A 22,190-nucleotide genomic window follows, 5' to 3' on the forward strand; every position below is an offset into this window, starting at 1 on the left:
CACGACTCCAAACAGGAATAGGAATCTGTACCGGTTCTATCTTCTATGTCCGCCTGATTTGAAGATTAGTAAGCGCGTTCGTTAAGGTCAAGCTAAAGCCAGAGCTCTGAATCGGTTCGCTCGTACGTCATCCCAATTCCCAATCCCAAATCCCAAAAGAAGTAAAATATGCCTATATATTCACCTCGGAATCTCGATCGGATGATCCGGCACATATATAATATTTATTTATTACTGTACTGTAATATATTGCCACTGTCTCACACCGTAAAAATGCAAGCAGAGTTTATACCCTGATCTTGAGTAAGCTGAACTGTTTCTTCTGAACTCTATACAAGAACAAGATCTTACAAAGTTCCTGTACCTGTTCCAAGTTCGAAATGAGCAAGCGGAAGCAGTGATGTATACCCATGGTCAGATCCGGCTCAGTTAGTTAAGTTACATTACATGATGGAGCAAGGCGGCGGTTCCTGCTCGTACACTACTCTCTCCGGGTACTGGTACCTGGGGCACGAAGGCCACGACGGCACGTGGTGGACGAACACCGTGGCCGGCGTCTCGGGCGCCTTCTTCTCCGCGCCCGCCGCCGTCTTCTTCTCCTCCGTCTTCTTCTTATCCTGCTCGGCGGGCTTCTTCTCCTCGGCCGGCTTGGGCGGCGGGCCGATGGTGAGCACGGACGCGCGCCTCCCGGCCTTCCTTGCCTGCACGATCACGTCCACCGGGTCCACGGTGCCCGTCACCGTCATCGTGCTCTTCTCCGAGTCCACCTCGACCTTGTCAACACCTGAGCCCACCAAAACGATCTTTACATTGCCGGGATCCATGGTGCGTGCATGGCCGAACGGAGAAGAAGCGGGCTCGTACGTGTACGTACCGTGGAGGCCGGTGACGGCCTGCAAGACCTTGCGCTTGCATTTGGGGCAGGAGGTGTCCACCTTGAGCACCGTCACCTTCGACATGGACGCCGGACGGCCGGGTCCCTTTGCCGCCGTTTTAGTTTCTCCGGCCTTGCCTGACAAGTGACAAAGTGGCAAGTGCCGGCCGGCAGGTGTCTTGCTCCCCTGCTGCAGATATTCTGGTTGGTTTTCGGGTGGTTGGAGGGACAAATTGGGTAGCTCAACCCCTGCCTGGACTCCTGGAGAAGTCCAATCGCTCGCTCTGTCCTTTGCATTGGCTAAATGCATAACATTGCCGGCACCAACTGGGCCTCTAACTTGCCGTTGTTCAGCGACTACTACACTGCAGTCTGCAGAATTGCAGATTCTAGAACTCATGCATTTCACTCCTGTAGTCCTTGCAATGGTTTATTTAACGACTCAAAATGTGTTCAAGAATTTCGGCCGGCCGGCGGCTGGTGACAGAAAATTACAACTTTGACGTGCGTGATTTTGATACGCTAACGAAATAGACAGTTGTATGCGGTTAGTTTAGCTGCAATTACTAACTGTTTAAACAGGAAGTCCACATTTGTCTCTGTCTAGAAGCTGGAAGCTGAACCACCCTGACTAGTTCTGCAAACGGCGAACGCCTGCCGGCGTTGGCGAATCAAAGGCTACATGCGTTTTTGACCAGAGAAATAACACAATATATAAGCAAGCAGTGCCAGAGACACTTCATGCCTTTCGATTAGCTAGCTCATCAGTCATCAGGCATGGCTGGACGGCGACAGGCGCTTGTGGCCTGTAGGCCGTAGCCATCACAACGAAAACAGACAGCATCGCAAGTCCGGCAGGCAGGATTTAGTCGAATGAAGCCAACAGCTAGGCTACATACAGATTCCCAGCCACTAGAACTGAATTTAATTCTAATAAGTTAGGTTTGGTTTGCCAAGGGTGAGAGGACGAAAGTTTCACCAAACATTTCTGCAATAGCAAACTGAAAACACATGACACGGGCAAACTAATCGGTACACATGACATATAGTACCTTGCGAGTGCGAGGGAAACTTCAGCCCTCATTTTTCAACTTGATGTTACAATGAGTGGTTGCCACGGTAAGCAGTTCAGTTGTCTCAACTAACATTGGACATCTTCGGAAATAGCTGTGACAAGCCACGGTGTATGCACAAGTAGAGTTACAACAGCAACAACGAACAACACGGCTCCCTGTACCCTTCCCAGGCGTAATGATCGAGCCTCCCAACCTTGGGACTATACTCATGAAGTTACAACAACAGCAGCAGGAAACAAAAACCAACACTCCCTGATGCACCCTTCTCCAGACGTATATAGGAAGAGAGGCTCCTCATTGTTGGAGCTGAATCGGTGAAGTGTCTTTTGTATTACTGCTCTTTGGAGCTGGCAAGACCTCCCCATTACTTGTGTAGAAATTGACTATCTTCTGATCCAGTTTAAAATAATGTTCCATCTTAACCAGAGGTTTCACATCCAGATCAACGAAATATGCCTGCAAAAGGAATGTGCAGTTTAACACCATTTATCCCGAAAAAAATAAGCAAAGAAATAAATTCACAAACAAACTCAGTTGTGAACTATATAGCTAGTTTTGTGGCTGGAGAGCTGGACGACTAGAAGGTACAACAACACTAGATTTCACAGTAGCATACCTTGTACTCATAGGTTCGCTTCACTGATTCAAGAAACACTGAATCATACTCAGAATCTGTACTTCCATTCTCTCTTGGCCGAAAGCTGATCATCAGGCTACAGTCCTTTGCAGTAGCAGAAATGAGGAAGTCCCTGACAATCTTCAGGCTCTCGTCCAACGGAAGAGAATGCAAGAGAGTGTACTTCCGCAATAGCTCTACATCAGTTAGGTTTTTGCAGACCAAACAAGGCTGAGAAATTATGTTGTAGTACAGATGAATTGCCCCTTCAATGTCATGATAATCCAGCTTTTGAGTGGTCAACAGTTTGCCTAATACCCCAGATTTAAAAATTGTCTCTGACAGGAGCTCAGTGAAGTCAGGGAGTTCTAGGCCACTAACCTTGCTGAGATCTTCAATACACTTATCAGTGTCAGCAGGACGAACACTATCTGTACCACCTCCCATGCCACCAAAAGCTAAAGATCCATTGACAAAAATCCTGAAGTTGTTCTGAGGAGTTGAGAAAAATGACTTGATGGCCATGCGTATTCTTTCTTTTGACTCAGAAAATAGATCAAGAGGATTGTATTCACTAGTCTTCGATATCTGAAATGTGTGCAAGAATGTATTGGGAATCAACCTGATGTCAAAAAGCAAAAGAGATGGTGTAGTATTACAAGAGTGCCATAAATAACAAGAAAAGCCTTACGGTATTGTCATAAAATTTGTATCATCAATGGATGTTTTTTTTAAGTGTGCAAAAGAGAGGGGAATTCTATCTTGGATCAAGCATTCCAATCTACGTACCTCACCCTGATGAAATTTGAGGTGCTGATGCATCTTATATCTCGTTACTTGTTTCTTGATAGAATTATCTTCTGATATATATTCTGATGATGGCAGGAACCCACATTTGGCCTGCAAGGTAAAGCAAGCCGAAAAGAAGTCAAATGGTGAAGGTGAAATATACATCAGAAATGAAAAATAAGAATAAAAGAGGAAGCTTGCAAAGTACCTTTATCTCTACAGCTATGCAGCTGCTACCCTTAGGATTACCTGAGATTAAGAAAGATTTAGTAAGCAAACATACATTCAATCTATATAGAGTTCTGGAAATATCTAAAGGACTAAGAGGAAACTATCAAACTACAATGATTTCAGGTTATGGCTTCAGGATCAGCAGCATTTGAAGACACCAACCATGTTCTAGTAGTTTAACCAAGAATTTAAGTTATAAATCAATGAGAAAACAAGCCAGTTTCTACCCATCTTGATGCTACCCAGTGGGCTGTTGTAAATGACAGTTGCAAATTTAAACCTATAAGAACTGCAAATTGGAAGATCTTTATAGACAAAGAAGCCGACTGTTCGTCCAATGCAAATAGAAAAAAGTTAAGCAACAGCCTTGCTGCAAATGTTCCATCAAAACATCGGTGCATGAGAAATTAATACAGCTCTGGACCTTGCTTAATCAATCATATTTTTTAAGGAAAAAGTCTACTTAACCCCCCACCTTTCATACATGGTCTACTTCACCCCCCAACTATGAAACCGTCTGTTTTACCCCCTGAATTTTCCAAAACCGTCTATTTTACCCCCCCGGGCGGTTTTTTGACAGCGGTTTGCTACAGTAACGGTGGGTTTGGTACAGTAACGGTGGGTTTGAATTCCCTTTTTTTATTTTTGGTGAATCTTTGAAAAATCACAGTAAATCATAGAAAAATCATAAAATAAAAAATCTAATTTTGTTGGACTCCACATGAGTAGATCTACATAGTGAATATATAATATGGTATGCTTTAGTACAAAATTTTTACTGTAGCCTTAGATTAATTGGAAAATCTAATTTTGTCTGTAATTAATTGGAATAATTCATAGCTGCAGCTTCTATGGTCCAATTGTGGTGAAATTTTTATGGTACGCTAATTATTGTATGCTTGAACTATAGTAAAAATTTCGTACTCATTGGACTATGTATAACTGAGTTATAGATAAATTCTAATTAATTACAGACAAAATTGGATTTTTCAATTAATCTAAAGCTACAAAAAAAATTTGTACTAAAGTATATCGTATTATATATTCACTGTGTAGATCTACTCATGTGGAGTCCAATAAAATTAGATTTTTCATTTTATGATTTTTCTATGATTTACTATAATTTTTCAAAAATTCACCGAAAATAAAAAAAAATCAAAACCACTGGCACTGTAGCAAACCCACCGTAGCAGACCCGCTGTTACTGTGGCAAAGCCGCCGCTGAAAACCGCCCAAAGGGTAAAATAGACGGTTTTAGAAAGTTCAGGGGGTAAAACAGACGGTTTCATAGTTGGGGGTGAGGTAGACCAAGTATGAAAGGTGGGAGGTTAAGTAGATTTTTTCCTATTTTTTAACCTTAACTAACAAGATTCAGATTATGGTAAAAGGAGGGATGGAGATTGTATCAATATATGTAAGTGTGTACCAGAAAATAACGAGTGGTCTGGTATTAGAAGAGCAGCATCCGCAGTGTTATCAATTGAACTTGCATTTACTCTCCAAGCAGGACGACTGCTAAGAACATTCTTTTCAACAAGCTCCAGAAAATCCCTAGAAACACGTACACGAACCTGCATCGTGGAAAGATAACATGATTTCTTTGTCTAGTCATGCAGATCCAAAGAGTAGTGCCTACTGGAATTAGCAACAAACGATGAATGAAGCATATTCGTGTCAAAATTCAATAGTATGCACATTGATGACATGTTATTTCTATTTCAGTAGGGTGATGGTGATTATAAGGAAATGATCGCAAATATCCAATTTCTTCTAGAAGTGAACAATACCCAAGTAAATCACAATAACAGGACATAAATGAACTGAATCTGAACCATACCCCACCATCGACATGATTGGCACCCAGATGTTGGCTCATAACATGCACTGCATATGCTTGAGCCAAGCAATCTTGTTTGACAGACTCAACCAATTCTGGGATATGGCCCCACAGGAGTTTCTCATGACTTGAGAAGACCAAACAACTTGGTGCCGGCTGCGACTTGTCTTTTAGAACCTTTTTGACCCGCAGTACCTTGCCAAGCTGAAAACAAGTGAAAGTAACATCATTATCATCAGAGTGAAACAATGCTTCCTCCAAACATATCCATCATAGTATTCAGGAAAAACACATGCATCGTCACAAAATGCACAATCATGGAAAAGCAACATATGCTTATTTTTCAAGCTATCACGTGAACGCCCTGATCCATGTTTCATCACTTGCTAGACAGGGTACTGGATCTGGGGCTGGAATGGCCCACTCGTGAATCACATGGAGCCCCTAAACTCACAGCAAGCCAAGTGATCGATGCGGTCACACTAAGAAGTAAGAACCTACTCGGTGCATACCATGGAAGGGGACGAGCCGGTGTAGCTGAGGATGAGATTCGCGGCGCCTTCCCCCTTGTAAACCCAGTCCTTGGCATCCGCGGCTTGCAGAACCCCATCCATATCCATCGAGAATCTGCAGCTGTCACACACAGAGGCAAACAAACCAAACAGAAATGGTGACTCCAAAAGTCAAACGATAGAGCAAGCGATCTGCATCTGTCATCTAGCTCTGCTGGTTCACTAGCTCCGCAGCAAAGCCCCAAGCCGCATCGAGAGAGAGGAAGCGAGCGAAATTGAGCGAGAAGCAGCAAGCAAGCATGTTCCTAAGCGGAGCGGCGTTTCGTCGAGCAGATGGCGCACACATCCGGGCGCAGCGACCAGGGTGCCCGGGCCCGCGGGGTGGAGCTTCGGAGGGAGGGAGGGAGGAGCGGGCGGGCGTGACGCTTACCAGCGGAAGGAGGTGGGCTTCGCTCCGCTGGTTCCAACCCCGCCCGTCCGGCGATCACCAGAGGAGGAGGTTGGACGCGGCGGAGATCGCCAGTTCGTGCTGCTACTGCGGTGTCTGCGCTTGGCGGAGACCTGAAGCGATGCTAGTACTAGTACTAGTAGCAGTGCTTGGGGCAAGGGAGCGAAGGGAAGGGGAGGGGCAGTAGCTGGAGGAGATTCCCGGGAAGGCGAGGAGGACGCCAAAACGTGGAGGGAGAGTGGACGCCACGCGGGCGGACACACGGCTCCACCTCCGCGCCGCGTATTGGCGACGCGCCGCCGCCAGCATCGAGACGAGTGCAAATTCTGGCGCATGTATGGAAATGGAACACACATTTGTGGACATATTTGGGACGGTAGCTTTTTTTTTCCACATGAATTTTGGAGGTTTTTCCTTCCTCCAAAAAGAAATCACATGAGAGCGTTTGGAACATGAGCATTCAAATTTTCGCGCAAATCAAAAGAGCAAACTTCAGGCATTCCTCTATGTTAGATTCATTAGTTTTCACTTTATGCTAATTTTTTTTCGGATATCTATGTTTTTTATTCCTCTTTGCTCCTGTTCTAAAGATGCCCTAATAAGTGTTATAAAAGACGGACCATCGAATAATTTGATGGTATAGTATCGCTTCACCAAACCGAGTTCTAAGCACGTAGCAAAGAAAAAATCTATGTGGAGTAGGATTATTTCATTTGCGTTGTTGCTGCATACACTTCATCTTTTGCACAAGGTTTGAGTCAAACTTTTAAAACCTTAACTACAAATAATTTTTAGTAGCTTGTTTAGTTCACAGACTTAAATACTAGATGCTCATATACATAGATACTTGAGAAGTACTTTCATATCTAATATATCAAAGCAAGTTACTTTGGCCGCCTCTCACAGCATCCACGTCACCCCAATTGTTCCCAAACGTCGGATCCGCCATCGTGTGGCCCAGACTGCTTGTAGCCGTTTCTTTTAGAATCTGCTTCTTTTGCCTCTCGTCGCTCTAGGTTGATTTTGCTAGCTTTTGCGGCTTCTCGTGCGAATCCGGTGGAGCAAATATATACTCCAGCTCCTGATTCTCCTTAAGAAAACTTCTCATCCCCTCCTCCTCCTCTCTCTCTCTTGTACGCTTCCTCCCTCGCTCCCAAGTCGCGACGCGACCGAGGCAACGGCGCGAGGCGACCTCGGCGGTGGTCGCCCCTCCACGTGGCGGCGGCCACCCTCCTCCTCCTCCTGGCCCTCCACCACGTCGCTTCCTCCTCGCGACGCAAGGCAGCGGGTCGCACGTCCTAGGGTTTGGCCCCTCCATCGCCGGTCGTCCCCACGGGTGCGCGGGCAGCCAGCGGAGGCCCTGACGCGGCGGAGGGACCTCCGTGGTGGGCGTGGATGACGACGAGGAGGTCACATCGGCAACCTCAGCGGTGGATCTGAAGCGACCGCTCGCGGGGCCCCTCTAAAAGCTCTAGTTTGGTTTTGGTGAATTGATGAAACCCTAAGTGATAACCTAGTTTATCAAGTGATCATGAGATAGGTAGCACACTCCAAGTTGCGAATCAAACAAAGATCATAGCATGATGAAGATGATGCCATGGTGATGATCAAGTGCTTGGACTTGGAAAGAAGAAAGAGAAAAACAAAAAGCTCAAGGCAAAGGTATAAACCATATGAGCTATTTTGTTTTGGATGACCAAGACACTTAGAGAGTGTGATCACATTTAGGTTTGATAGCCGTACTATTAAGAGGGGTGAAACTCGTATCAGAATGCGGTTATCAAAGTGCCACTAGATGCTCTAACTCATTGCATATGCATTTAGGATCTAGTGGAGTGCTAACACCCTTGAAAATGTTTGTGAAAATATGCTAACACATGTGCACAAGGTGATACACTTGGTGGTTGGCACATTTGAGCAAGGGTGAAGAAGTTAGAGGAGAAATAAAGTTGGTCGCAAAGATACTGCTGTCGGTCAACTGACCGGATGCTGGGTCGCTCAGCGACCGGATGCTGAAGAGCTACGTCCGGTCGTGTTGTCGGTCAGCACAGTAAGAAGTTACAGTATGACCGGACGCTGGAAGGGTCCGGTCGAGCATGACTGGACGCGTCCGGTCGGCAAAAGTCGGTTTTGGAACCTTACTGTAAACGACCGGACGCTGGTGTTCAGCATCCAGTCAACTCAAGCGTAGTGTTTGGTCAAGGCTGATGATCGTTGAAGTCGGGACATGTGGCTGACAGCAAGCGACCGAACGCTGGGGGCTCAGCGTCCGATCAACTGACCGGAGCGTCCGGTCAGTCCGCGTTATGCCTAGTGAAGGGGTATAACGGCTCTATTTTGTGGGGGCTTCTATTTAAGCCCCATGGCTGGCTGTAGCTCACACCTTTGGCCATTTTTTATTGACATAGCAACCTTGTGAGCATAGCCAAAGCCCTCCCATTCATCTTCATCATTGATTCATCATCTTTGTGAGATTGGAAGAGAATTCAAGTGCATTGCTTGAGTGATTACATCTAGAGGCACTTGGTGTTCGTGTTTCACTGCAGGATTCGCTTGTTACTCTTGGTGGTTGCCGCCACCTAGACAGCTTGGAGCAGCGAGGATCGTTGAGCGGAGGGTGGTGATTGTCTCTGGCTCCGATCATGGTGATTGTGAGGGGTTCTTGACCTTTCCCCGGCGGAGAGCCAAAATGTACTCTAGTGAATTGCTCGTGGCTTATGTGATCCTCATTTTGTGATTGGTTGTGCGACACCCTATTGAGGGTTTGGCGTGTGAAGCCAATTAGCGCGTGAACCTCCAAGTGAGTGAATTGCCACAACGAGGAGTAGCTTGCCGGCAAGCAAGTGAACCTCGGTAAAAATCATTGTGTTCATCATTGATTCCAAGGTGATTGGTCTTCATTGTTATTCATCCTTGTGATTGATTGATTCATTCATCTACACGGCGGTATAACCTTCTTGATCACTCTCTTTACATTATCGTAAACTAGTTGTCAAGCTCTTTAGTGTAGCTAGTTGTGAGAGCTTGCTTGCTTAATTGGTGTGGCTCTTTAGTTAGCCTTTGAGAGCACACTAACATAGGGTAGTGTCATAGCTATTGTGTGAATAGATACTATCTAAACTAGAATTATGGTAGGTGGCTTGCATTTTAAGTAGGCTAGCGCAACACCTGCTTCGCCTCATAATTGTTTAATCATTTTGTTAAGTGTTGTTGTAGAAATTTTTATTAGGCTATTCACCCCCCCCCCTCTAGCCATTAGGACCTTTCACCCTCCCGGCGGTGGATCTGAAGCTGGAGCACGGCGTGGAGCTCGCGTCGGCAATGAAGGCGGTGGACTATGGTGAGCAGGCAAATCCAGCACGAGGCCTCCCCATCTCCACTAGATCCAGCTACATGGGCTCCACCGATGGCCGGTGCGCCGGCTGGACGGTGCCACACGTCCATGAGCTGCCCCCCGCTACCCCCAGCAGGTGGACGTAGCCGTGGCTGCCACCCCAACACAACTTCATCCTGCAGGTTCACCTCTCCTCGCACGCCGTGCTGTGGGGGCGACGGCGCCCCCGGCCTGTTGCGCAGCACCACGCATGGGCCCCAACGGTGGACGTCCTCGGCCACGGAGCGGCACGACAAGCCCATGCCGGTCGCCGCCGCAACTGCTTCCCTCGCGCTGCCCCTTTCTGCCGCTCCGCATGTGCTCCACCAAACCCTAGCTACATGCGCCGCCGCTGCTTCCCCCGCGCTGCCCCTTCCCGCTGCTTCGCTGTGCTTGACCAAACCCTAGCTGCCTGTGCTCGGCGGCCATGCCCCTGGCTGGGGGTGGGTGCGAGCAGGCCCACTGGCCGCCATCGTCGCTACACACTGTGGGCACGGGGCACGGGAGAGGTGGCCGTGGAACGACTGCTGCTCGGCCGCTATACACGTAAAGGTGCGCTCTCTCTTGCTTCCCTCCCCTTCCCTTGCCGGCTCCGGTGATGGATGGCCGGATCTGTTGGCTGCATGGTTGGATTTCTCTGCTCCCCATTTAATCTATGCAGTGAATCGGGTGCCAAAAAATCCCCTTTATCTCCTTTCCTACCTTACCGGCGCGCGCGAGGGCACGCGTGATGAACTAGTAAGCATAACATTAGGATGTTCTATTGGCAAAATTGGCTCCTGTACACTAAAAAGTGACTACGTTTTGCTGCTGGACATCCAACATGAGGTGATTTACTGAAGGACACTCTAGTTCTTGACAAATTTGCTGGTGGACACTCCGTCCAATAAAATATTAATTTATGGCTTTTGAGGAGAGAGAAGGGTAGTAAAATGTCCTTTTTGCCCCTACCCTTTTCTTCTACCTTGGTCCGGTCGTTTCCTTTCTTTCTCGAGATCGGCGACAGTGCCTGGCAGGGCAGGTCAACCTCCACTCAGCGGCCTGTGAGAGACCCTGGCTGCGGCGGCTCCTCCCTCCACTCGGTGCCCACGGGGCCCGGCGACGTCCCTCCCCCAACCGACGAGCAAGTGGCAGATCGAGTTGGAGCAGGCGCCGCTGCCCTGCTCCAGTGCGGCTCCAATTGGAGCAGGCACCGCCGCCCTGCTCTCCTTATGCGTCGGTAGCCCTCCTCCACCCCGAGCTCCCCACCCCTAGATCCATGGAGGCGGCCTATCCCCCACCCTAAGCTCCCCACCCCTTCCCCCTTCCCCGACCCGGCAGGGAGGCACGCAGGCTGGGTGGCTGGACCAGCATGCCAGGTGTCCTAGCGCGGCTGGCGGCATCCAGCCAGGAGCACCACGACCTACCCGCTCGATCAGGCACAGCAAGGACCACCTACCATGTGCGGCGCATGGCTCGACATGGCCATGATGAACAACGGGGATCGATGTGGCCATGCGTAGTCGCACACGCATAGGTCACCTCGGCTGCAGCTTCGCCAATCAGGAGTGCGGCGGCTAGAGGAAGGAGACCAAGGTAGAAGAAAGGGACAGAGACAAAAAGGATATTTTACCGCCCTTCTCTCTCCTTAAAAACTAGAAATTAATATTTTATTAGGCAGAGTGTCCATCAATAAATTTGTCAAGAACTAGAGTGTCCTACAGCAAATAACTTCATTTTGGATGTTCAACAACAAAGCGTGGTCACTTTCAGTGTCCAGAAGCCAATTTTGTCTTATTTGCATTCTAATAGAAAACTTGGTTAAAGCTATGTTTTGGAGACTATACCTTTGTTTAAAATATTGGTCATTTACAAACTAGAGGGAGTACCTACATGAAACATATCTAGTGCTTTCGGTGCAAAACCCAAAGTCGAAGAAACAATCACACAACACAACAGGGAGGCTGCCCTGTTTAGATAAGAATCTACTAAAAATCATATGCCCATCCAAACATGACAGATTATAGATTGTGTAATAGATAACAAAAATCCAAGACATTGATTCTTGTAATATCAAAATTCTAGTTAAACCCTGATAATAACAAATACTAGATTCTTGAAATTATGTATCCAATCCAAACATGTCCTAAAATCAATTACGTGACAATACTCCCTCGGTCCTGAAATAAGGTGCATTCTGGCATTTAAAATTTGTACTTAAATATAGTACATTCGGGGAACAAGAAGATAATGTTTACTTAAATAAAATACATTATTATTTCGTATAAGGAAAGTAATTCATGTACTTGAAATATTTTGTATAAGGAGACTAATAGTTCACCCTTTAATCGTGTAAAAAGAATCAGATTTCAATACATTAGGAAGACAAGTGAGGGGTACATGTGTCTATTGCACTCTCCCTTATTTTGTCTAAAAATGGCCAGAATGCATTGTATTTGAGGACGAATGGAGTAATTGCCAAACAAGAAAGGAACAAATTGTTTCTGAACCACTTGCTTATTACCCTTACATCTATTGTCTGGTTGATACACAACGTATCCTCATGAAGTCAGGATGTTTATATGCACCACAACAAAAAACTGCTAAGATCTCAGAGAGAGAGAGAGTAACACCTCCTCTCATACTCCTTGCTTGAGGGCAACATTTGGAGAGTGAGTGTGCTCCACTAGTGCGAATCTTTGTGTGAAAAATTGCTTGTGGCACTAGGTGGTCATCGTGCGAGCGCGGTTGCTTGTTACTCTTGGAGCTTGCCGGTTCCTAGACGGCTTGGTGATTGTGTCTCCGTGAAGCACGCAAGAAGGATTGTGCGGTGCTCCGGAGTTGGATTTGTGAGGGGCTATTGAGCTCATCCTCGTCGGAGGAAGGCAAAGAGCATCTCTAGTAAAATTGAGGCTTGTGAGAGTATCTAGTTGATTTGACCGGCTCAAGGTTTAGTGCTCACGTGGAGCCTACCTAGTGAGGTAGTCCAAAGTTTGCGGGCTTGGAGCTAACAAGAGGAGCGGCAATCCTAGAACTTGCCTCAACGTGGATTAAGTGACCGGCAAGTCACCGAACCACGTAAAAACATCGTGTGTCATCCTCTACATTGTGTTTTGCATATCTCAACACAAGTTTACTTTGCAAAATTCTCTATTCGTGTTGTTGAGCTTGTGCCTAGTGTTTACCGCTTTATCACTAATATGTGTAGGAGCTCCCTTGCGCTTACTCTTGTACTAGTTGTTTAGCTTGTTTGTTCTTGCTAACTAAAATTGTTTAGAAGTGCTCTCTCTAGCTTGGTTTCCTTAGTTGCTCACTAGTTCAATCTTTTTAAGGGTACTAGCAAATTTAGATAGAGGGGTGTAGTGAAGGCTGGCTGTTATTTCACTTCCACATTTAAATTAGCTAACTCTCGCGATTAATCTCCTACAACTAAAAAGAACAAAGTGTGGACATTTTTTGGTGCGACATTTGTTTTGGTTCGTCCGTCTGCCCACGCCTACGATCCCACGACATCTCCCGCATGCTGCGTCTCCTTGATTGAATATTGTCTACCATGTGATAGAGAAATCACGGTAAAATAGGAAGTAGAAAATTATTGTGCTATCCATATACACATTGCATGTTTGCGTGCACCAGCATACATGGCAACGAGCAAAAGAAAAGTGAATTAATACAGAAGGAAAAAGAATTAAGACAAAAGGAACCTCTTTGCATTTCTGAGAACATTGCCAAATCTACCAACATTTAATTACTTCCCATCTTTGCATTTGCAAAAGGGATAGCTTTTTCCTCCTTTCATTTGGTTTCACGCTCACGTGTTCCATCGTCCTCGCTTGTTGTTTCTTGCTGAAATTGTCCTTGGTCTGTTCATTTTGAATCATTTCCCCATATCCTTATTCCCCAATCCATGGTCTATCGCGACAGTAGACACCAGACACTATTTCTTGCGTGAACCATAGTTGATGTCATCAGTCTTCCATGGCTCAGCCTCCAAATCCCAAGAGAAGGTCCCTACCACTTCCTGACTGAAGATCCGGCCTGCCAGAGGATTTCCTTGAGTCCATCGGACAGCATCTCGCGTTAGGCCACGACGCGGTGTCCTTTCGATCCGCTTGCTCCCCATGGTGCGCCGCTGCCCCGTTCGCGACCTTCGAGCCGCTCCTACTGCTCCCGTTCGACCCTGACTCGGACCGCGTCGGCTTCTACTGCATCCCGGAGAAGAAGGTCTTGTCCAAAACGCTGCCCGACGTGCATGGCAAGGTGGCGTGCGACCCCTCGTGTGGGTGGCTGGCGCTCATGGATGAGGCGATGTCCGTGACGCTGCTGAATCCATTCGCCGGTGCCCATGCCCCCCGCGTTGAGCTCCCGCCAGCAGACGAACATGTCGCAGCGACGTCCTCATCGGAACACGTGTCTAGGGTCCACGGCCGGTGGGTCCTGCATCCCACCAATGGCTACGGGGACGTGGATACCACAGGCAAAGCCATCAAGCTAGAAGACATGAGGGACGCGTTCTTTTGTGAGATCGTGCTCTCGGCGCCGCTTGACGCCGTCGGCCGTGAGTGCGTGGCCATGGCCATGCTTGGGTGTTCCACGGAGGTCGCGTTCTGCTGGGTTGGAGTCGACAGCGCATGGACGCTGCTCGACATCAAACTGGAGTTCTCCATGGGGTCCATCGTCCACTGCTAAGACAAAGTTCTTGGCGATCGACTGCACTGGAGAAATCTCCGTCTACAGCAGCAACACTGCCGGTGCTACTCCAACCGCGACATTGTTGCCATCGTTGTCGCCACCTGCGGGGCTCTACCACCGCAGCTACCTGGAATCAAATGGTGAGCTACACATTATGGGTGCCATGGTGAGCACGTTCTACGAGACACAAAGCTTCACCTACAACAGCGCGATCTACAAGTGCAACCTCCACGACCGTACGTCGAAGTGGTTCAAGGTAAGGAACATCGGTGATCAGACATTGTTCATGTCTAAACATTTCAATGAAAGCTTCAGTGCAACAAGTGTATCCAAGTACAAGAAGAACAAAATCTATATGTCTGAGCCTTTGTATGGGGATCCATACGACTTGGTCCATCGATTGGAGATAGTTGATATTGCTACCGGCGCATCCGAAGTGAAGCCTGTTCAGGAAAAGATGCAGGGTTCCGAGGCTCTAGTTTGGATTCGACCCAATCTCTGGAAGGATCATTGCAAGACATCAATCATCAGCCTGTTCGCTTGCTCGTATATGATCGTGGATTATAAGCTGGAACAATATTTTTCTCTCACACCAAACCAGTCAGCAGTAAATAATCCACGATCGTTTACGACGAAACGAACAGGCTTCATCTCATAGCTTCGGACAATATCGCAAAGCTCCTAAAAATTGTAACCGTGCCCTCACCTCAAACATTGTTCAGATAAATGGATTACAATGAAAGAAATGGATATATGAGATTTTTTCCTGCCAATATAAAACATTATCTTAGCCGCATCACGGAAAGGTCTATAAAGTAGAGTTTGTGAGACTGCGACGCCGCGCACACCGTGACTGTGTTAAATTCATAAACTTTGATTTTTGGATTAAATGTCACTTTAACGTTGGTATTTAATTTTTACAGTATTGTTATCTTATCGTGCGATCCGTGTGTTTTTAGTATAAATTGTTAGTTACCCCGTAGCAACGCACGGACATGCTACCTAGTTTTTTAAAATGACTATTCACCGCTCTAGTCAGCCATCCCCATCCTACAGCGGCGTCGTTCCTCGCTGTAGTCGTTCCCTCCACTTGCAACCGCCACTCTATCACAGTTGCCGAGCAACGTCCCAGCTCGGTCCCTATCTTCGCGGCGTCCGTCGCCACCCGTTCTCCATCTTCCTCCAGAGTCCTCTCGTGGGCATCGCACCGTGGTCGTCCCTTCTCCCGCCCGAGTTCAACGACGCCTAGGTCGTTCCGCTCTGCCACACGCCGTCGGAGGTCCGAAGAGGCGGAGGTGCGGGGTGGTTCGCGGGTTCACGAGGGAGGACCACGCCGTTGTGGGCCTGTTCGCTGCTCCCCGCGCAGCCGCCCGTCCACGTGGCCCCCGCGTCGTTACGCCGCGGACCCGCACAGCCATCCACACATGGTAGCGCGCGTCCACGTCTGCGCAGCCCTCGCTTCGGTGTGCCACAGCCTGTCCGCAACTCCCCTTCGCCGCCTCCCTCCTCGCAACAACGACGATGGCTTGGGCTCTGCTGGTCTGCCCCAAATCCGACCAAGCGCCGCCACCATGTGCTTCGGTGCCCTCCAGGACCCGGGCCCGGCCAGGCGCGTGTGCAGCTCCTGCGCCGCCTCCCTGCACGCCGCTTGTTGCCCGGGCGAGAGCTGGTTGATCGCGTCTGTGCCACGACCGCCGCGTGCTCTGCTGCTAGCTTGATGATGTCACCATGACACTATGACTATGTCATATACTCCCTTTTCCCCTTTTCTCCTTGTAAATAAAACCCAAAATACTTCGTAAATACACCCCTCCCCCGGCATGGCCGCGTATCAGCATCGCCTCGGCTAAGCCACGCACAGCACGAGAGCGTGTTCCACCCTCGGATCATGTTCATGCCGTGCCCATTGTAGCTATGACTTCTCTTGGTGTTCATCAAGCTGCTCTTCGGAAGATTCGGATCATAAACATTTTCGTTGTTCAGTTTTGATCACTCAAGGTCAACATGTGATTCGAAATGCCTCCCATTTTAAATAGTATATATCACGTTTGGGACAAGCTTGGTAGTTTATGCTTTCCACGAAGGCTTGAAGCACTGCTCCTAAAAATGCAAGGTCACTGTGTAATGCAGAAAATCCATGATAATTTTTTGACGGAATTGTTGCTAGCTTTATTAATGTTTTATACGCAGTCACAAGGGTCCCTGTCGTTTTTGTGACAGTGTAGCAACCCCCTATATGAAGTTGTGGGATACCTTATTTACTTTTCTGATTTACTGTCACACACACATTATGCAAGGTATATACTAATTTTCATCAAGAGTTTTATATAGATATAATTACTCAAATATAGATAGGAAGTTGTAGGCTCTCAATTCAGCTAAACACAATAAATCTATTTAGTTTGTAGTGTCACATATTGGGAGCAAAATTTAGCTCCAGATCTGATAATCGTTACCTCAGCCGTGCCATATATTTATTCTTTTTTTAACATAAATGGCAGGAGCTCTGCCTTTCAATTAAGAAGAAAAAGAGAAATTTAAGATACAATGGCTCCTAGGCCGTGAACCCGCAATGTAGTCAAGGATTGGCTCCGCCACCCGACAGCCCTTACACCATGATTGCAATTACACTACCTTAGGTGATCACCCGAAAAGCCCCTTCTATACTCCTCTAGATTTTCTTTAATGCAGGTTTCTACTTCCTGAGCTTAAGAACTTTTGATCAAATTTTTTTCGATTTCGTTCCTTCCAAATATTTCACATGGTGTAGATAATCAATCCATTGAAGTGTCGTCTTTTATCCTTTGGTACGGATCTTGCCGCCTTCTCCCACCATTTACCAATATTATCAAATTGCACTGGGTTAGCAGCTTGAAGAATATTGAAATTCTCCCAAGTTGAGATTTGGTTCCACACCACTTGAGCATATGGGCAGGTTAGGCAAAGGTGTAAGCCGGTTTCCAATGGCCCGCTGCAGACAGCACACGAGTTCTGGTGTGACCATCCTTTGAGTGCTAGGTTGTCTGAGGTAAGGATCTTGTTCTGTATTAGTATCCAAGCAATCAATTTGCATTTGTTCTTGGGATGTGCTCGCCATATTAGTTTGGTTTGATGCCGATTGTATGTCCCGATAAATTGAGCTCGATAGGCTGATCGAGCAGAGTACTTTCCATCAGCTATCCATTTCCACTTGATTTGTTCCTCCCTCTCAGGTTGTAGATGCACAAGTTGAATCCTGATCCATAGAGAGACAAATTGCTCCATATGTGTGGCGGTTGTTATTTTGCGGTGAAGCATTTTGATCCGGGCGCTATTATTCAATTCTTGCTCGACCGTCTTATTTTTTCTTTTGACCAAATCAAAGAGATGTGGTGCAAGGTTTCGTGGGGCCTCGCCATCAAGCCAGCTATGATGCCAGAACTTCATCTTCTTTCCATTGCCAATGGAAACAGTAGTGGAGGCATTGAAGAAAAATCTGTCCACTTCATTGCATGGGACGTCTATACCAGACCATGGCTTATGATCATCAGACCATTCTTGCCAAAGCCATCGCACGCGCAGAGCTCTGCCGAATTTGTCTAGTTCGATCACTCCTAGACCGCCCATGTCCTTGGGCTTGCTCACAGTTGGCCAGTTTACCATGCAGTGACCGTCGTTGGCATTATCATCGCCTTTCCAAAGGAATGAACGGCAAATTTTGTCAATTTGTTTCCTTGCCCAGACTGCTAGCGGGAAGATAGCTAAATGGTAAGTCAGCATGGAGGAGAGCACTGATTGGACCAAAGTAAGTCTCCCTGCGCGGTTGAGAAGCCGTCATTTCCATCTTGCAAGACAATTGACAATCTTTTCAATGAGGGGTTGTACGTGCACTTTTTGCAGGGAGTGAGTGTGAAGCTGCAGACCAAGGTAGCGGCACGGGAAGGTATTGCAGGCACCCAGGAATGGTTCAAGTACATGATCTAGATCAATGTTTTCACAGTGAATTGGGTGGATTGAACTTTTTTTTACAAGTTTGTGATTAAACCCGTGACTTCGCCAAACATTTGGAGGATGTCCTTTACTTCTTGCAATTCCTCTCGATTTGGATTTAGGAAGATAGTAGCGTCATCGCCATAAGGAGAAGTACGCAGTTTCGTTGTAGCTAGTGGCAGCGGTGTAAGGATACCATTCTGAGTTGCGAGATCAAGCATTTTTTTGCAGCGGGTCGATGGCGAGAATGAATAGCATAGGTGATAGTGGGTCACCTTGTCGCACACCCCGTTTGTGACTGAAACTACTTCCCTGACTACCATTGAGAAGAGCTCTTGAAGTGGTTGTGCCAAAAAGGATAGAAATCCATTCATACCATCTTGGCCCAAAACCAAGAGCATGTAGTACCTCCAACATGTAGCTCCAATTGATGGTGTCAAAGGCCTTTTGTATGTCCAGCTTCATGAAGAGGGCTGGCATTTTCATTTTGTGAAATCTCCTCACCATGTTTTGGATGTACATAAAGTTGTCCTAAATGCACCGGTGTTTGATGAATGCACTCTGGCATTTGGAGACCAAGGTGTTTAGATGAGAGAAGAGTCTTTTGGCTAACAATTTGGAGAAGATCTTTGCAATGCTATGAATCAAACTTATTGGTCGGTAGTCACCAACTTTTGCAGCGTCCATCTTTTTCGGAAGGAGAAAAATATTGGCTGAGTTCAGTAGATCAAATCCTTGCGCATTCATGTTGTAGAGTTGATTGAAGGCGGCTGTGAGATCATATTTGATGATCTCCCAACACTCTTTGAAGAAAAAGTCCAGTGAACCCATCGGGCCCCGGTGCTTTGTCCCCCAGCATGGATTGAATGGTGTCCTTGATCTCATCTTGCGAAAAGGGTGCCTCCAGTGAAGATAGGTCATGTGGTTGATAGTCGAGGGCCTCCCAGTGAAAGATGGCCGGCCTGACGGTAGTGGTGCCAAGGTGCTCAAGGAAGTGCTCAGTAATGATTTTCTCCTTATCATCATGTGAGAAAGCTATGCCGTCATCAGTTTGCAGGCAATGGATGTAATGTTTCCTCGACCTTGAATTAGCACGTAGCTGGAAGAATTTCGTGTTAGCATCTCCAAACCGAATGTAAGTGAGGCGTGAGCGTTGCCGAATTCTTGCTTTCTCAATGAGGGCTAGACCAATGGATCGAACTTTGAGCCATTTCAATAGATCGAGTTCATCTTGTGTGAGGGTTCGTTCTTCTTGGGCAGTCTCTAATCGAAGGATGATCTCCTTAACAATTGCAAGCTGAAGTCTAGTATCACCAATTTTGGATTTCTTTCGATTCTTGATGCCCTTGATGGTACGTGCCAATTTGATGTGACGGCGTTTAAGGGGCTGCACCGAATTCACTGGCTTATTCCAAGCAGTTTGGACAGCCTAAAAAAAACCTTCCATTCGAACCCAAAAAATTTCAAATCAAAAGCGGTCGTTTGATTCCTGACCTAGCTCGCCCTGAAATAGCAGTGGTGTGTGATCAGACATTAGCGACGGCAAGGAGTGGAGGTAGCAAGTTGGGAAAATGGGTTCCCAATTCGGGGTGCAAAAGACCCTATCAATTCGTGTTAGAGTTGGGTTGTTTTGGCCATTGCTCCAAGTGAACCGGCGACCATTTAGTCGGATTTCTTTTAGATGAAGATCATCGATGGTTTTCTTAAAGGGTCCCATTAGGCGTCGATTGAGGTGTGTTGTTTTTATCCGCAGCTTGGTAGATAAGATTGAAATCTCCAATAAGATATCATGCCCAGGGGCTGCAAGGTCCTTCAGTTCTTGGAGGAACAGAAGCTTGTCCGCATCTGTTTGAGGTCCGTAAACCACCGTAATCCACCACTCCATGTTGTCAGCTTTCATGGTGATCATGGCCGTAACCGTGTTACGGGTGAGGCTCACGTTTGAGAGGGTGAAGTAATTTTCAGAGACAGCAAGCAGAATTCCACCTCTTGTTTGCAGTGCCGGAAGAACTGCATAGTTGTTCAGAAATTTTGTGCCCAGGGTGCGCGGTACTACTGCCCGATCGATGGCCGCTAATTTAGTTTCTTGTAAACAGACCACTGAGCTTCCAGTATCTCGCACCAGATCAAACACAGAATCACGCCGAGCACCATCATTTAGCCCCCTGACATTCCAATTGAGAATGTTGCGGTTATGCTGTGACATTTGTAACCATGTAGAACCCAGGAGGAGAAGGCACCAGATTAAACTCATTTCTTAAGGTGCTGATGACACAGACATACATGAAGTTGTGGACTGTAGAACCTTGCTTTGCATACTGAAGGCCTCTGGCTGCAAGCAAGACATCAGACCAACAGAAGATGGAGGAAGTGGCGGCGACGACCTGGCGGTAGGACGATCTAAAGTAGATGGCCGTGCAGAAACTCGGTAGCTGTAGGCCCCTGGCTGCCACTAGAGGACTGCACGACCAGGCACAAAGGCGGACGCATCCGCGACGACGAACAGGGAGGGGTACAACAGTGAGGACACGTCCTCGGCACTCGAAGAAATGTTGTCGTAACATAAAGTAGCGAAGTAACCCGGATACGAGGAGCGCTCAGGCTGCTGCGCGCTGCATCGCCGTAGAGCCGTCGAGTCCGGAGAGCTCGGCGAGAGCCTTCATCACCAGGTCGGACAGAGGACCCTTGAAAAGGTTGATGTAGCGCAGCAAGGCTTCTTTCGAGGACTGGCCCTCCTCCTGCGTGACGCCCAGCCACTTCATGAGCACCTGGCGAGCACGGCTGAGGGAATCTCCCCGCGGCCAGGTAAGTGCAGCCAGCCATGCGCTCTTCCTGGTGGTCACGCCGAGTTTCTTCTTAATGTTGCGAGGTGCAGCCTGTTGTTTCTGCTGCTGCTGCTGCTGCTGCAGTAGTGTCTGCACTAGTGGCTTGGTGATGTTGCCGATGAAGTTAGAAGCCACTGGTGCTGCCTCCGTTTCTTCCAAGGATGGTGCCGCGTGCAGCTGTGGTGGGGAGGCAGGCCAGCTCGCCTCTGTCTCCGGAGGTGGTGGCAGTGGTGATGCACATGCAGGCCAGCTCGCCTCTGTCTCCGGAGGTGGTGGCAGTGGTGATGCACATGCTGCCAACTCCGTGCTCATGGGTATCAACACCAAGTCTGGCGCCCCCGCTGCTTGCTGTTGTGGTGGACTGCAGTGCTCAGCAGGAAACTCTGGATTTTCCATCGTTAGCTCAACCTGCATACCAGAACGTACCATGGGTGGTTGCGAGGAGAGGTGATCGTCGTCGTTGCCATTCAGAGGGGTGGCCGGATTGCAGCGCGGCCTCACCTCTGGGGACGCTCCCCGTGGCTGTGGATGAGGACGGGGCTCCGATCTTGCTCGTCGTTCGGTGCGTCGACGTTGATGGCGTTCACGGCTGCGGCCGCGCATGCCGCGCTCGTTGGGAGCCACAGCATCCTGGGAAGCTTGGTGGCTGCCACGATGCTCTAGGATGGGGCCGTTCTTGGCCTCGCCACCCTCGAGCAGGTGTCGACTTTTGGAACCGAGTCACTCTAACTCAACAGAGGTAGAAGATGAACAGTAGATAGATAAACTTGCCGGCGACGAACGCCGCGACGACGAACGCCTGTATCTTGGCTTCTATTATTCAAACACACGACTCGGGACCCTCCAAACCACGAGCCTACATGGCCAGTTTATACCCACGGCAACGCAGCGCCCATGCACCCACCTTGCAAGCTTCACGCGCACGTACGCATGGCAGCCTGGAGGACCTGGTTTCATGCGTTCGTGAGC

General features: G+C 47.9%; 4 protein-coding genes across 6 annotated transcripts; 1 reads left to right on the top strand and 3 right to left on the bottom strand.

Moving 5' to 3' along the window:
• Positions 1-313: 313 nt before the first annotated feature.
• On the bottom strand, positions 314-1,799 carry LOC136497891 (heavy metal-associated isoprenylated plant protein 20-like). The gene is made up of 2 exons (XM_066493772.1): positions 875-1,799; positions 314-784 (listed from the first exon to the last, which is right to left on the bottom strand). Exons 1-2 carry the CDS (start codon positions 1,272-1,274, stop codon positions 444-446), a joined length of 741 nt encoding a protein of 246 aa, XP_066349869.1. The 5' UTR covers positions 1,275-1,799; the 3' UTR covers positions 314-443.
• Positions 1,800-1,918: 119 nt separating this feature from the next.
• On the bottom strand, positions 1,919-6,499 carry LOC136496430 (inositol-pentakisphosphate 2-kinase IPK1-like). 2 transcript variants are annotated; one of them, XM_066492095.1, is made up of 8 exons: positions 6,366-6,499; positions 5,936-6,056; positions 5,424-5,627; positions 5,013-5,157; positions 3,564-3,604; positions 3,356-3,466; positions 2,567-3,154; positions 1,919-2,406 (listed from the first exon to the last, which is right to left on the bottom strand). In XM_066492095.1, the coding sequence occupies exons 2-8, from the start codon at positions 6,041-6,043 to the stop codon at positions 2,245-2,247; spliced, it is 1,359 nt and encodes a 452-aa protein (XP_066348192.1). In that variant the 5' UTR covers positions 6,044-6,056; positions 6,366-6,499; the 3' UTR covers positions 1,919-2,244. The 2 variants fall into 2 exon arrangements, with proteins under 2 accessions (XP_066348192.1, XP_066348193.1); XM_066492096.1 differs by having other exon boundaries at positions 5,936-6,050; positions 6,366-6,478.
• Positions 6,500-10,017: 3,518 nt separating this feature from the next.
• Positions 10,018-14,424, top strand: LOC136496218 (F-box protein SKIP23-like). The gene is made up of 2 exons (XM_066491896.1): positions 10,018-10,145; positions 13,767-14,424. The coding sequence occupies exons 1-2, from the start codon at positions 10,018-10,020 to the stop codon at positions 14,422-14,424; spliced, it is 786 nt and encodes a 261-aa protein (XP_066347993.1).
• A 6,201-nt stretch (positions 14,425-20,625) lies between these two features.
• On the bottom strand, positions 20,626-22,053 carry LOC136498628 (uncharacterized). Of its 2 annotated transcripts, none has more exons than XM_066494517.1 (2): positions 21,723-22,053; positions 20,626-21,629 (listed from the first exon to the last, which is right to left on the bottom strand). In XM_066494517.1, exons 1-2 carry the CDS (start codon positions 21,822-21,824, stop codon positions 20,994-20,996), a joined length of 738 nt encoding a protein of 245 aa, XP_066350614.1. In that variant the 5' UTR covers positions 21,825-22,053; the 3' UTR covers positions 20,626-20,993. The 2 variants fall into 2 exon arrangements, with proteins under 2 accessions (XP_066350614.1, XP_066350613.1); XM_066494516.1 differs by having other exon boundaries at positions 20,626-21,569; positions 21,648-22,053.
• Between the last annotated feature and the right edge of the window lie 137 nt (positions 22,054-22,190).

The sequence above is a fragment of the Miscanthus floridulus genome, chromosome 12 (assembly GCF_019320115.1).
Source record: "Miscanthus floridulus cultivar M001 chromosome 12, ASM1932011v1, whole genome shotgun sequence".
In the NCBI taxonomy this organism is placed as follows: Eukaryota; Viridiplantae; Streptophyta; class Magnoliopsida; order Poales; family Poaceae; genus Miscanthus; species Miscanthus floridulus.

What these genes read in the sequence shown, in the direction of transcription:
- LOC136497891 (XM_066493772.1), bottom strand. Translation starts at nt 1,274, where the DNA reads ATGAGTTCTAGAATCTGCAATTCTGCAGACTGCAGTGTAGTAGTCGCT. An exon ending in GGCCGTCACCGGCCTCCACG is followed by an intron (nt 785 to 874) that starts GTACGTACACGT and finishes TGGTGGGCTCAG; the next exon opens with GTGTTGACAAGGTCGAGGTG.
- LOC136496430 (XM_066492095.1), bottom strand. Translation starts at nt 6,043, where the DNA reads ATGGATATGGATGGGGTTCTGCAAGCCGCGGATGCCAAGGACTGGGTT. An exon ending in CCGGCTCGTCCCCTTCCATG is followed by an intron (nt 5,628 to 5,935) that starts GTATGCACCGAG and finishes ACTTGTTTTCAG; the next exon opens with CTTGGCAAGGTACTGCGGGT. An exon ending in TCAAATTTCATCAGGGTGAG is followed by an intron (nt 3,155 to 3,355) that starts GTACGTAGATTG and finishes CACACATTTCAG; the next exon opens with ATATCGAAGACTAGTGAATA.
- LOC136496218 (XM_066491896.1), top strand. Translation starts at nt 10,018, where the DNA reads ATGCCGGTCGCCGCCGCAACTGCTTCCCTCGCGCTGCCCCTTTCTGCC. An exon ending in CCCCTTCCCGCTGCTTCGCT is followed by an intron (nt 10,146 to 13,766) that starts GTGCTTGACCAA and finishes TCCTGACTGAAG; the next exon opens with ATCCGGCCTGCCAGAGGATT.
- LOC136498628 (XM_066494516.1), bottom strand. Translation starts at nt 21,824, where the DNA reads ATGCGCGGCCGCAGCCGTGAACGCCATCAACGTCGACGCACCGAACGA. An exon ending in TCTCCTCGCAACCACCCATG is followed by an intron (nt 21,570 to 21,647) that starts GTACGTTCTGGT and finishes CCACCACAACAG; the next exon opens with CAAGCAGCGGGGGCGCCAGA.